This window comes from Moschus berezovskii, chromosome 8 (genome assembly GCF_049115385.1).
Source record: "Moschus berezovskii isolate FMDL1 chromosome 8, NW_MosBer_1.0, whole genome shotgun sequence".
In the NCBI taxonomy this organism is placed as follows: Eukaryota; Metazoa; Chordata; class Mammalia; order Artiodactyla; family Moschidae; genus Moschus; species Moschus berezovskii.
Genome location: NC_142467.1, coordinates 1,671,364 through 1,684,472, shown reverse-complemented (window position 1 = coordinate 1,684,472; position 13,109 = coordinate 1,671,364). Strand labels below are relative to the sequence as shown.

At 42.5% G+C, this 13,109-nt stretch overlaps 1 protein-coding gene across 2 annotated transcripts in view; it reads left to right on the top strand.

Annotated features, from left to right (window-relative positions):
• Positions 1–13,109, top strand: part of MAN2A1 (mannosidase alpha class 2A member 1) — a 205,422-nt gene that overhangs the window by 139,495 nt on the left and 52,818 nt on the right. For both annotated transcript variants that reach the window (XM_055430247.2, XM_088838425.1), the window contains exons 13-15: positions 9,320–9,485; positions 10,754–10,972; positions 11,685–11,807. In XM_055430247.2, coding sequence (XP_055286222.2) covers positions 9,320–9,485; positions 10,754–10,972; positions 11,685–11,807 — 508 coding nt within the window. The remainder of the gene's footprint in view (positions 1–9,319; positions 9,486–10,753; positions 10,973–11,684; positions 11,808–13,109) is intronic.

Here is a 13,109-nt window from a genome sequence, read left to right as displayed (position 1 = left end):
TAAATGAAAAAGTCTTGGGCGTATGTACATTTCTTCAGTGAATGGTGTCTCTATAAGGTATTCAAAGGTTAAAAAGTAAGTAGAATTCTAAAAGGCTGAGAAAAACCGCCTTGGTCAGCGTAAGGGACTGTTAGTTATTTGCTTTCTACGAGATAGAGGTCTGGGAGTTTTCTCCTCTGCGTCTTGGTTTTTGTGAGCTGTGTGCACTTGCTCAGGGACACCGTGGATCTGGGCTCCTCAGACCTTGTAGCCGGCGGATGAGAAAGCAGGAGGGAGTCCTCCATGGGAGAGGACTCAGAGGCGACACCCTTCTGTCTGCTGGGCCCAGTTCCAGGAGTCCTGAGCTTTGCCTCCTGCCCTGTTTCCAGCGTTCGGGATTCTCTCTTCTGTGTGTGGTGGTCTCTGTGCTGGGAAACCGGAGCGTGGCTCTCGTTTCGGGAGGAGCAGTGTAACCCGGCGTGTCCGTTCCCTAGTGCTGTTTGAGCAAATGCCCGCACACTCAGTGTCCTGAAAAACCACAGATGTATCACCTTAAACGTTTAGAAGCCAGAGTTCAAAGTCAGTTTCACTGGGGTGACAAGTGTTCGCAGGGCTTGTACCTTGTGGAGGCTCTGGGGGACAAATCTGGTCCCTGCTTGTTGAATCTTCTCACTGTAGTTGCGTCCCTAAGGCATGTCCGAGTCTTTGTGGCCCTGTGGACTGCAGCATGCCCCGTTTCCCCACTCCATCCGTTTCTCATGGTCACCTGCAGTGCTTGGCCTACGGCCCCTTCCACACACTCCCCTGTCTCTGGCAGGTTCCAAAATCTCATGTCTTGCTCTGCTTTCAAAAGCTTTCTGTTTAGTTTTCTGGGCAGTTCCCAGTGTTTGGTTCGTGTGCTAATGAGAAAGCCAAGTATGTATATGAAGCCTCCTGCATACCTGCAAGTGCCTTTTAGCCTCTTTGCCCGCACAGTGAAGCTCCTCTAGGCTTTGTACTGGGCTTCGCATGGAACTCAGCCTTTCCTGTGCTGAAAATTGGCACAACCCAGCGTAGAAAATGGCTCGAGAAGGCAGCTCTCTTCTCTGAAGTTCTCTCCTCAGCAATTCTCTGTTGCCTTCAAGCAAACAATTATTATATTTTATCTGGTTTCCTTCTGTTGGCCCATAGAAGTGAGAGCTCTTGTCATCAACGGCTTTATCTCTGCTGGAAGTGGAAGCATCACTTATTGTTCAACTTCAATTTGGTGAAAGAAAAATGCTCATTTTCTCCACTTGAGTGTTTATATTTTTATTGATTTTTAAGAACACTTCACAGATTTCCTGAATTTGATCTCCTTTTATTTTTTCATTCTTTAGTCTTACTTTATAGTATAGAAAATGTTCTAAGCATTTTGTTGTCAAATCTGTCAGCCTTTTACTTTATTGCTATATTTTCTATTAAGGTTAAAAAGATGTTTTGTGTCACAAACTTTACATTTATCTTTCCTTCTTATTTTCTGTCATTTCTTCTGTCTGTAAATTTTTTAATTCATTGAGAATCAGTGTTGGCATTGTGTTTTAGTGCATCTGTGTAACCATACGTCTTGCCCATCTATTTGTAGAAATATCGTAAGATTGTCTTGTTCCCTTTCTCATAAGAAGATTTCAGTGGGACTTTGGTTGGCGATGCATAAAATTCATGAGTTAATTTTGGGAGCATTGTATATTTTACAGTATTTTAGTTTTCTCACCTAGAAAAGTGTATTTCTCTTCATTTTATGGCCCTCAATAAGGCTCTGTCAGGTTCTTTGTAAACAGTTTGCTTATTTTGTGTGAAGTTAGTTTCTGGTTTGGCTCTTCTCCTGGTTGATTCTTGACCATCCTGACTGCCGTCTTTGTGTGTATATCACAGCACACTCTGTACACAGCTTTTTCTTATGACCTTGGCTGTTGTGTTGAACTCAGCAGTGCTTAGAACAGGGGCTGTGTAGTCACGGCCTTACGTTTATAACTGCACGTGGCAGGAGTCCTTCTCGGTGCGTTTTATTGCTTCTGAATTTAGCAGTATGTCATGTGGTGACTTTGTCCACGCGTGTGTTCTGTGCACCTGTTTATCTCCGCTGCCTCCCCACATCTTATCTGAACTCTTGTTTAAGGTGTCTGTAACATATGTGGTTTTGTTAATTTCTCTCATTTAGATTTACATATGCCCTACCTAGAAAAGTATGTGAGGTGGCTCAGAGACCTGGGTTGATTAAAACATCCATCCCACCATCCATGTGATTTGCATACCAGGGTCCCTGGTCAGGACACCAGGAGGGTCTTGCAAGAGAAAGGAGAGATTTAATTGCTGTTGATATTCTTCTCTGTGCCAGGTCTCAGCCCTGGGATTTTCCAAACACTTTATTGTTTAACCCTAACCGCAAGCTTGTCTCTTGATTTTATAGATAAGGATCTTAAGGCTTGGAGAAATGAAATCAAAGCAAAAGCCTCTCAAATTATATGTATGATTGTTGGCTTTTGAACTTGAATGTATCTGACTCCAGAGCTTAGGAATCACAGAACTGATTGTAATTTTTGAAGGTGTAATGTTTCTCAAAAAGGCTTCCTTTTGCTTTTTTAATATCTTGATTTTTATTCTGATGGCTATTATGGTAAGCAGTATACTTTAAAACTAGAAAACTAGCTGGACTATATGAATATAAGTTCATATCTGGAAATTGTAATTTTTGTAAACAGGTAAAACTATGTATTTTCATATTCAGAATAACTTAATGTAAAGGTTACTATTCTTCTTTATGTTGTGCTCCACTATTGAGGCTATTTAGAGAAGTTGAATATATTGTTTGAAGTGAATTTTTTAATATGCTGTCACTGATTAATAATCAGAAAGGCTGAATTCTAGTTTTTGCTTTTATTCTTTCTCTTTGATCATGAATCTGTCATTTCCCTCATTATTGCACAGGGGTTAATTACATAGTTTCTCAACCGTATCCTTTGAGGAAATAAAATAATCAAAATGATAATGATTTTATAAAACCATAAATCTCCACACTAGTAGGTATTATTCACAAATGATAAAGTCTCCCCCCGAGATTCTTGTTTTATTCATTCATCAACTATTTAATGAATGTTATTTCATGCCAGGTACTACACTAGGCACATGAAGTTACAGTTACTTTTCATATAACCTGGTGTTTGGTTAATTGGTTTTAAACTTTACTAACAGGTGGCATTTTTCATTTATATCTTCCTTTCACCTCCATAAATGCATGTAATATTTTTTAATGTTTTTTAAAACTGTAGTTTAGTTTTTTGATATTTTTTAATATCATTTGAATAATGTTTTTGACTGTTGTTTGAATATGTAGTAAGGTCATAAGATAAATGACCTTATATACTTTTATATACTTATATGTAAGTTTATACTCTTATATACTCTTTGGTGTATAAGATTTTTTTCTATCCCATTGTTCCAGTTTATACGTTTTCTTTCACAAATGTACTGAAATGTAAATAGCTTTTTGTTCATCCTGAGCTTTCTAAAGAGAGAAGGTCAGTGGGGATCTTTGGCATCAGTGAAGAATCTGTCTTCACATCTGTGGAGTTTTTCCCAAGTAAATTTGGAGCTAAGGGAATCTCCACAGGAAACCCCATTTGTCAGAATGGTTGCTATGAGCGTGTCCTGTGAGTCAGGTGGTTAGGATGGTTAAGAAGACGACTATAGGATGAGGCTAACTGCTAAGGCCATTCTGGCCCCTCTGACCGGTGGAATCTTGCAGCATACCTGACCTCGTGAACCTCGGCTCTCCTGACTGTCCAATAAGGGATGAAACGCTATGTCTTGTAGGTTACAAGCCTTTGGACTGAGCTTGGCATACAGGAAACGCTGTGTGAGTGGTGCCTCCAACGTCACTCTCACCGAGGGGCCTCTTCCTTTCCTGTTGCCCTGGGTCCAGTCCTGGGAGGAGGTCTGCCTGGTCCTAGCCATTTGTTTATAGTAGGTGTTGGTTGCTGCTGCTGCTGCTAAGTCACTTCAGTCGTGTGCGACCCTGTAGACGGAAGCCCACCAGGCTCCCCCGTCCCTGGGATTCTCTAGGCAAGAACACTGGAGTGGATTGCCATTTCCTTCTCCAGTGCATGAAAGAGAAAAGTGAAAGTGAAGGTGCTCAGTTGTGTCTGACTCTTTGCGACCCCATGGGTCACAGCCTACCAGGCTCTTCCATCCATGGGATTCTCCAGGCAAGAGTACTGGAGTGGGGTGTCATTGCCTTCTCCGTAGATATTGGTTAGATTGCCTCAAAAATAGGACCCAGAGGACCACTGTTGCCTTAACGTGACTCGAATCATTTCTACAAAAGAAGTTGCTGCTGCTGCTGCTGCTAAGTCACTTCAGTCGTGTCCGACTCTGTGTGACCCCACAGACGGAAGCCCACCAGGCTCCCCCGTCCCTGGGATTCTCCAGGCAAGAACACTGGAGTGAGTTGCCATTTCCTTCTCCATGTGTGAAAGTGAAAAGTGAAAGTGAAGTCGCTCAGTCGTGTCCGACCCTTAGTGACCCCATGGACTGCAGCCCACCAGGCTCCTCCATCCATGGGATTCTCCAGGCAAGAGTACTGGAGTGGCTTGCCATTGCCTTCTCCGACAAAAGAAGTTAGGGAATTTTAAATAGACTCCTCTTCGTTAGAATCTTCAAGGACAGAATCACGTTTACAGTGGAATTCTAGTTCTTCATAAAATGATTCCCGATTTGACATGAACAAGCAGAGGTTGCTCCTTCCTGTTCTCCGTCAGCCGCGCTGGATCATACTCTCTCATTTGATTGGCAGGTAACCTGTGAGTGCTCTGTCTTCATGAGGTGAAGGTTGTTGTATATAAAGACGTGAGATAACTGCCTGCAGCCCCAAGTCCTGGGGGCTGAGTGTCGTGAGGACTAGGAAGCTTGGTGACAGGCAGGTCGGAAGCCCGTGCAGATGTGGGAGGGACGGGGGCAGGGGGATAGTTCTGAGCTTCCTGTGCAGTCTCTTCCAAGGTAGAGTAGAAATTAACTATTCCCCTTTTCAGGAATATTACTCTTCTCTTTTGTTAGTGTGGATGAAATATTACTATTTTTTAGTAAGTGAGTATGATAGTTCAGTATGAAACCTATTGGTTCCATTCATAATTGAAAGGTTTAAAAAGTCTCATGTTTGGAGATACTGACAGTGTGACAAACGTCTTACTCCTGAGCACAGTGAGGACAGTGCAGATATACTTCATTTGTGACGGTGTGCTCACTTCCCCGGCAGTGTCATTCGTGTATGATCGTGCTTTCTCTGTGCTCTGCGTGAAGTGCGCAGAGATAGGAGTTTGTGTGTCCGGTAACTGTGTGCTGTGATGCTCCTGAACGTGCTGTGACTCTCTAATTATGTTAAAAAATTGTTTTCTTAGTGCAGCATTATACTCATTATATACTCCACAGGTTTAGCTTTTGAATAGATTCCTGGCATGATAATTACATAATCATTTAGTACAGTAGAAACATCATTATGGTCAAATACTCATTAGCTACTAACACGAAACAAAACAGAACCTAGTTCACAGCATATTATAAAAGTCTATTTAATACTGTACAAAATGAAATATATGGTTGAAATGATTATTTGCTTTAAATGTGAATCACTTTCTTTCTTATCAGAAAGAATCAGTGTTTTGGATGCTTGCTGCCTAAGTTTATTTCTTGGATGCATTGTATTTTATTATCAGAGCCTTTATGACCAGCTCTGCATAGCGGGGCATCCAGAGATTTGCAGTGGAAATTCTGGACTCCATTCCTAGGTCTCCCTCAGGGCTTCTACAGAATTAGGAGGCTGGCCTAAACCTTCAGCCCCCACACACAGACTACACAGCGCTGTTCTCATCCTGGCGCTAAGCCTCTGGACGCGTGGGGTTCAGTTGTAAGCCACTCGTTTCTCGGACGCTGGTTTGCTTATCTGATGCTGGACGTGAGTGATCCTCGGCCGCCTCCCTGCCCTCGCGCAGCTCAGGGAGGCAGTACAGTCTAGTTGGTAACCCTGAAGCCCCTGGCATTTGTGACTCTCCAGGTGTGACTGTGGTTGGAGGTAGAGGGTAGTGGGTGGGTACACGTGGGTTGGCAGATGCCTTCAGGGGAGTCTGCCCAGCACGCCTCTCAGGGGGCGGTGCTCTCCCTCCTTGCTTGGTGGATACAGTGGGGTTTGCTCGAGGACTTGGGGGCTTCGGGCCTTTTGTGGATGTCTTGTTTTTGTTTTGTCTTGTTTCTGACTGCATGCTCCCGGTATCTTTTCTCCAGTACACATGGAACCTCAGTGGACGTGACTGACGTTCGAACTCGTCACCCCGAGGTCTGATAGGAGCTGGATGCTCTTATGTTGTTACCTGTGGCGTGTTACGGCACTGGCTCAGCCGACAGCGCTGCTCCTGGTGACGTGTGCGCCACACGCTTTCTGCGTTTTGTGCTGCGTCCTTCTCCGCTGTCCTTCACTGTCATTCTGGTCGCTGTGTTTAGTTCATTTCCTAATGAGCCATTTGCAGTGCCGCTGAAATGCTCAGGACACATGCAGGATAACGGAGTGCTGCTCGACTCAGAGCCGCACCGAGCAGACGGTGGCAGCTGGGACCCTGTCTGCTGGAGGAGCGGGCGACAGGGAGGCATGGCTGGCTGCCTCACCCTGTGTTCCTGAGGTTACAGGGGTGTTCAGTTCAGTTCAGTCGCTCAGTCGTGTCCGACTCTCCGCGACCCCATGAATCACAGCACGCCAGGCCTCCCTGTCCATCACCATGAGTGTCAAGTACATCCCTGTACATGAAAGGATGGGAAATGCCATGAAAGGGTTCACTGATGAATCAGGTGTACTGTTAGTCAAGCATCCTCTTTGAAATGCTGTTTCTTTTATTGGAAGCTAATATGTGAACTGTGAACTCCCAGATGTTCAAGCAGGTTTTAGAAAAGGCAGAGGCACCAGAGATCAAATTGCCAACATCCGCTGGGTCATGGAGAAAGCAAGAGAGTTCCAGAAAAACATCTATTTCTGCTTCATTGACTATGCCAAAGCCTTTGACTGTGTGGATCACAATAAACTGTGGAAAATTCTGAAAGAGATGGGAATCCCAGACCACCTGACCTGCCTCTTGAGAAACCTGTATGCAGGTCAGGAAGCAACAGTCAGAACTGGACATGGAACAACAGACTGGTTCCAGATAGGAAAAGGAGTATGTCAAGGTTGTATATTGTCACCCTGCTTATTTAACTTATATGCAGAGTACATCATGAGGAACGCTGGGCTGGAAGATGCACAAGCTGGAATCAAGATTGCTGGGAGAAATATCAATAACCTCAGATATGCAGATGACACCACCCTTATGGCAGAAAGTAAAGAGGAACTCAAAAGCCTCTTGATGAAAGTGAAAGAGGAGAGTGAAAAGGTTGGCTTGAAGCTCAACATTCAGAAAACGAAGATCATGGCATCTGGTCCCATCACTTCATGGGAAATAGATGGGAAAACAGTGGAGACAGTGTCAGACTTTATTTTTTTTGGGCTCCAAAATCACTGCGGATGCTGATTGCAGCCATGAAATTAAAAGACGCTTACTCCTTGGAAGGAAAGTTATGACCAACCTAGATAGTATATTAAAAAGTAGAGACATTACTTTGCCAACCAAGGTCCGTCTAGTCAAGGCTATGGTTTTTCCCGTGGTCATGTATGGATGTGAGAGTTGGACTGTGAAGAAAGCTGATCGCCGAAGAATTGATCCTTTTGAACTGTGGTGCTGGAGAAGACTCTTGAGAGTCCCTTTGACTGCAAAGAGATCCAACCAGTCCATTAAAGAGATCAATCCTGGGTGTTCATTGGAGGGACTGATGCTAAAGCTGAAACTCCAATCCTTTGGCCACCTCATGCGATGAGTTGACTCACTGGAAAAGACTCTGATGCTGGGAAGGATTGGGGGCGGGAGGATACGGGGACGACCGAGAATGAGATGGCTGGATGGCATCACCGACTCTGTAGACATGAGTTTGAGTGAACTCCGGGAGTTGGTGATGGACAGGGAGGCCTGGCGTGCTGTGATTCATGGGGTCACAAAGAGTCGGACACGACTGAGCGACTGAACTGAACTGAATATGTTGTAAATGTATTGTAAAGTAAAATCATAGGTCTTACAGACACAATTCCTGAAGTCTGTGATGTGATCTGTAGCATTTCTGCTTGCAGGCAAAGCCATGACGCAGTGAGGACCAAACGCTGTTGAGTAAGCCAAGGCTGTCAAAGGCTTGACTGACAATTATCTAAACACCAAAGAGCTGAGAGAGAACTTTAGGACAAATGATTAAGACCGTGAATGTTCTTAACAAATACAGTTATGTTTAAAACCATCCTGAAAAAATTAAATGTTACGTGATGGATGTTTGCTAATGTAAAGTATTGCTGGAAAAATTTTGCCAGAACCCCACTTCATTCTGAGAACTGCATTTATTTGCAAATGTTGCCTAAACTTATTTTAATAGTCTTTATTTCCCTTTTCTAGCTAAGTTCCAATTAATTTCTTACCATTATTTATTATAAGATTTCAGCCTCTTAAGTGAATTTGCTTCAAATGCTCTTTCTTCTGGGACCAACTTTCTGGGATAATAGGGACCCCTGTTTATAAAATACATGTGTGGCTGCATGTATAGCTGTATATTTCACTGTGTGTTAGTCATCTACAATGAATGTCAGAATTTTAATTGAAATTAATTGTGACTAAAATGCAAATGTTAAGGGATTCCCTTGTGGCTCAGCTGGTAAAGAATCCACCTTCAGTGCAGGAGACCTGGGTTTGATCCCTGGTTGGAGAAGGGAAAGGATACCCACTCCAGTATTCTGGCCTGGAGAATTCCATGGACTGTATGAAATTAAAAGACGCTTACTCCTTGGAAGGAAAGTTATGGGGTCGCAAAGAGTTGGACTTTCACTTTCAAAATGCAAACAGGCAATTTATGTATTTTCTTATTCAGATTAGGCAAGGATCAGGATATCGTATAGGGCTGCTTATTTTAGATTAATAAAACCACGTGTACATAAGTCATTTTATAGGACATAGAAATAACAACAATAGTTCTGTTGTCTTCCGTTTGTATAAGATGTCTTCTTAGAAAGTGAATCATTGTTTCATTACCCTTTGTATGATGTGGTATTTGTTACGATGAAAATTGCCTGTTCCCTGAAAGTTTTGTTGGAATGTTTCTGAAAATTGTTGTCCTTGTGTTGGCTTTGTGCGTATGTGTGGGTTGAAGCCGTATGAATGTGTGGGTAAAGGACAGGCACTTTGAGGCCCCTGCAGTGACGCGGCTGCTTTCACAGGCACCTCGTGGTCTACAACCCTTACGAGCAAGCCCGGCGCTCCGTCGTGTCAGTCTGTGTGAGCTCCTCCGCGGCGCAGGTGTCCTCTGCTTCAGGAGAGCCCGTGGACATTCAGATGAGTGCAGTGTGGAGCACAGCAAATGCTGTCTCACAGACAGCCTACGAGGTACGCGCTTGCCGTGGAGCTGACGGAGGCACAGCCGGTGTATGGTTTGTGATGTTGCTGTTGTTGTTAAGTTGCACACTCATGCCTGACTCTTTTGGGACTCCATGGACAGTAGCCCGCCATTCTCCTCTGTCCATGGGACTCTCCAGGCAAGAACACTGGAGTGGGTTGTCATTTCCTTCTCCAGGGGATCTTCCCAACCCAGGAATCAAACCCAGGTCTCCTGAATTGGCAGGTGAATACATTACCACTGAGCCACCAGGGAAGCCCCACTGTCCAGTGAATTGACTCTAAAGGAAAATAGATCCTTTGTTTTCCAAAATATTAACATCTTTGTTAGTATGTATATTACATGTAATTTTTAGTGCATTATGAGTATGCATATTATTTGTTTTTATAAGTGTGTATATTGTAACTCTTTCCTGATGTCAGTGAAGTAGTCATTCCTTGTAAAATTTTGAACTTTTTTGTCTAACTCAATTTAATGAGTTGTAAGTATTGAAGATAAATACCTCCTTCTAAATAATTGGATACTTTCAACTTTTCATTGCAAAGATGACAGTAATACCCCAAGAAAGGAAGACTTTTTCAATAAGTAAGATGCTTCTTTTCTGAGATATAATTACGAGAACAATGTCTGGGCTCAAACCCTAGGCGTTTTGGGATAATGTCTTGAAGTGCGCAGTGTTAGTTTGAGCCCCACATCACCGGGAGTGTTGGACTGCTAGAGTTCAGAGTGCAGCTTAAACTGTATTTCTGAAGACACAGACAAACGCTAGGGAATCTAAAAGATTAAAAGCCATTGCTGGCTGCTCTTGACTGAGAAAGAAAAGAAACTATGATACAGGTTTTGATGAGATTTTACAGGAAACCCCTCACCTGGAGATTGGAGCAGAAGCTCCTGAAAGGTTGGATCATGTCCCTCGGTGGGTGCCTCCTCTGTGCCTGTTCAGCGTCTGCTGGACCCCCCAGGCATTGATGTCTGGTATGGACTGAACTGAGAGTGCTGGAGGACGATTGAGGATGGTCACATAGTGTCATGCGTAGCGTAAAAGCCTCGATGTCTTTGATAGCCCCACCCACGCGAATGTACTCGGTTCCCCAGATGGAGAGAAATGAGAATGCTCCACCTACCAGTGATAAAAACACAGGACAGTATTGTATTCTTTCTTAAATATAGTAGTTTCTTGTTTTTACTAGAAGTATAAGTAGTTTCCTTTCTTTAAATTGCATTTCTCTTTAATAACTTCTCTCCTTTATCTTTAAAGATATCTTTTCTAGCAGAGATGCCACCATTGGGACTGAAAGTGTATAAGATTTTGGAAACATCAAGTTCAAGTCCACATTTAGCCAAATATGACCTATATAATGGTAATATAGCAAATGAAGGAATTTTTAACATAAATAATATAAAAAGTGCTCAAGAAGCTATAACTCTGGAGAACTCCTTTATTAAGCTGCGCTTTGGTCAATCTGGGCTTATGGAGGTACGTTCCAAATAGTTCTGAAATTTACAGAAGGCGTGTCACTTTTATTATCACATATGCAGTTTCCCTGTGTAAAGTGGAAAGAGTGGACACAGGTGCTCTGGAGGGAAGGGTGGAGAGCTGAATGTACCTTCTGCTTATAGTCCGCAGTGCCTACTGCTGCTCACAAGTGTGGCCCGCGACGGTGCCGCCCCGTGGACTGGCTGTTACCCGTCCACAAGATAAGTATGTAATTGGCGGCTGTTTAGAGATGTTTATGGAAGCTTTGAAAGTAATTAGACTGAGTAGATTTATGCCTATTAAATCTAGTAATTAAAAAATGAGTTTATATTTGGCATATCACTTTTTTTTTTAATTAATTCACTTTCATTGTACTTCACCAAAATGCTGCTCCATGCATAGTGGACATAAAAATAAATTCACTTCTTTACTACAGAAAGTTTGAGAAGTACTAGTCTAATGTCTTAATTTGTATATCTCTTTCTTCTTTGCTGAAATGTGTTCTTTTGGTTCTGTTGTGGAGGTTTTAAATCCTAAGGTTATGTATAAAATTTGGAGTGTTCATCCAAGAATTGTGAATATTACAGGCTGAATGTTAATCACTTATAAATTTATCACAAGGTAATTTTTAAAAATAGACATATGCATGTAGCTAGATACTATAAGTTTATGTCTTAATACTGACTTACACTAAAAATTTTTTTATCCTTAGGAAATGATAAATAAAGGAGATGGTAAAAGTGTTGAAGTGAAAGTACAGTTTTCATGGTATGGAACCACAAGTAAAAGGGATAAAAGTGGTGCCTACCTCTTCTTACCCGACGGGGAAGCCAAGGTAAGAGCTGATGCCTGGAGCAGTGAGTAAGCACTTATTGAAAGAGCAGTGAGGAGCATAATAAATGCACCTCAGTGTTACTGTGGTCATCTTTTAGAAACAGATGAATTAGCTCCACTATTCTGTGTCATGAGTGACCCTTAGCAATTTCTGGTTGAGTGTTAGGTGAACAGTAATTTCTCAGTGTGGAGATTCAGTGCGGATGCTGCAGTGGACAGTGCCCCGTACGGAAAGAAGCTGGGTTTGATTTAGGTTAGGGGGCTGCTGAGCTGTATGTGCTTATGTGGCGTGGCATAGACACAGACATGAAGTTCCCAGCCGTATGGGAAAGACAGGCTGACCACCGAGCCATGTCCTGCTTAACATTCAGCACTCTAAAAACAAGCAGAACAGTGTTCTCCTCCCCTGACTGCACATTTAATGCAGAAAACTGAAGAAAACAATAAAATTTGCCGGCTGTTCTACAAGCCCATGGAAACCTTTGCCAGTGTTGTTGTATTTTTACCGTATTTTATTCTGTGCATATCACTTTCCCCCATTTTAAAGTTCTACCTTCCTGTGTGAATATATTTTGTTTTTCATTGTGACAGTGCTCAAAGTCTGATATGCTCTTAGAAAACACATTTTAATACACACTTTGGTGGTTAAAAACTTTCGCTGTAAGAGGAACGAGGTCTGAGAGTCTGATGCGTTATCTGGTAATGATAGTTGCTAGCACTGTGTTGGATTCCTGATATTTGCTAAAAGAGCAGAACTTCAGCGCTCTCACATTACAAAAGAGTGTGTGTGTGTGTGTGTGTGTGTGTGTGTTCTGTATGTGGGGGTAAAGAGTTAGTTCAGTGCTCTCACATTACAAAAGAGAGAGAGAGTGTGTGTGTGTGTGTGTGGTGTGTGTTATGTATGTGGGGGTAAAGAGTTTCCTGTTGTTGCACGTGTGCATTTTACGCTTTCTCCCGGTGCTTTATTACTGCAATATTGTGACAAGCTTTCTCTGTACAGTGCTAATTATTTCCTGAGAACAGTTTTCTAGAAGAGTCATTTTCTGTGTCTGGAGCCTTTTAAGGCTTTTGACGTGTAGAGACTACTTATCTTCCTTGTCTCTAGAAAGATACATGTTCATTCACAGCAGTGTATTTTTGAAGGTAGCTATCTAGCATACTGCTCTAAACTCTGAGAATTAGCCATATTAAATACTTAACCTATAATAGTAAATGAAAAATATTTTACTGTTATGATTTTTGTGATTATTAGTAAGGTTGAACTTTATAATGCTTTTATTTATCTTTCATATTTCTTTTGTGA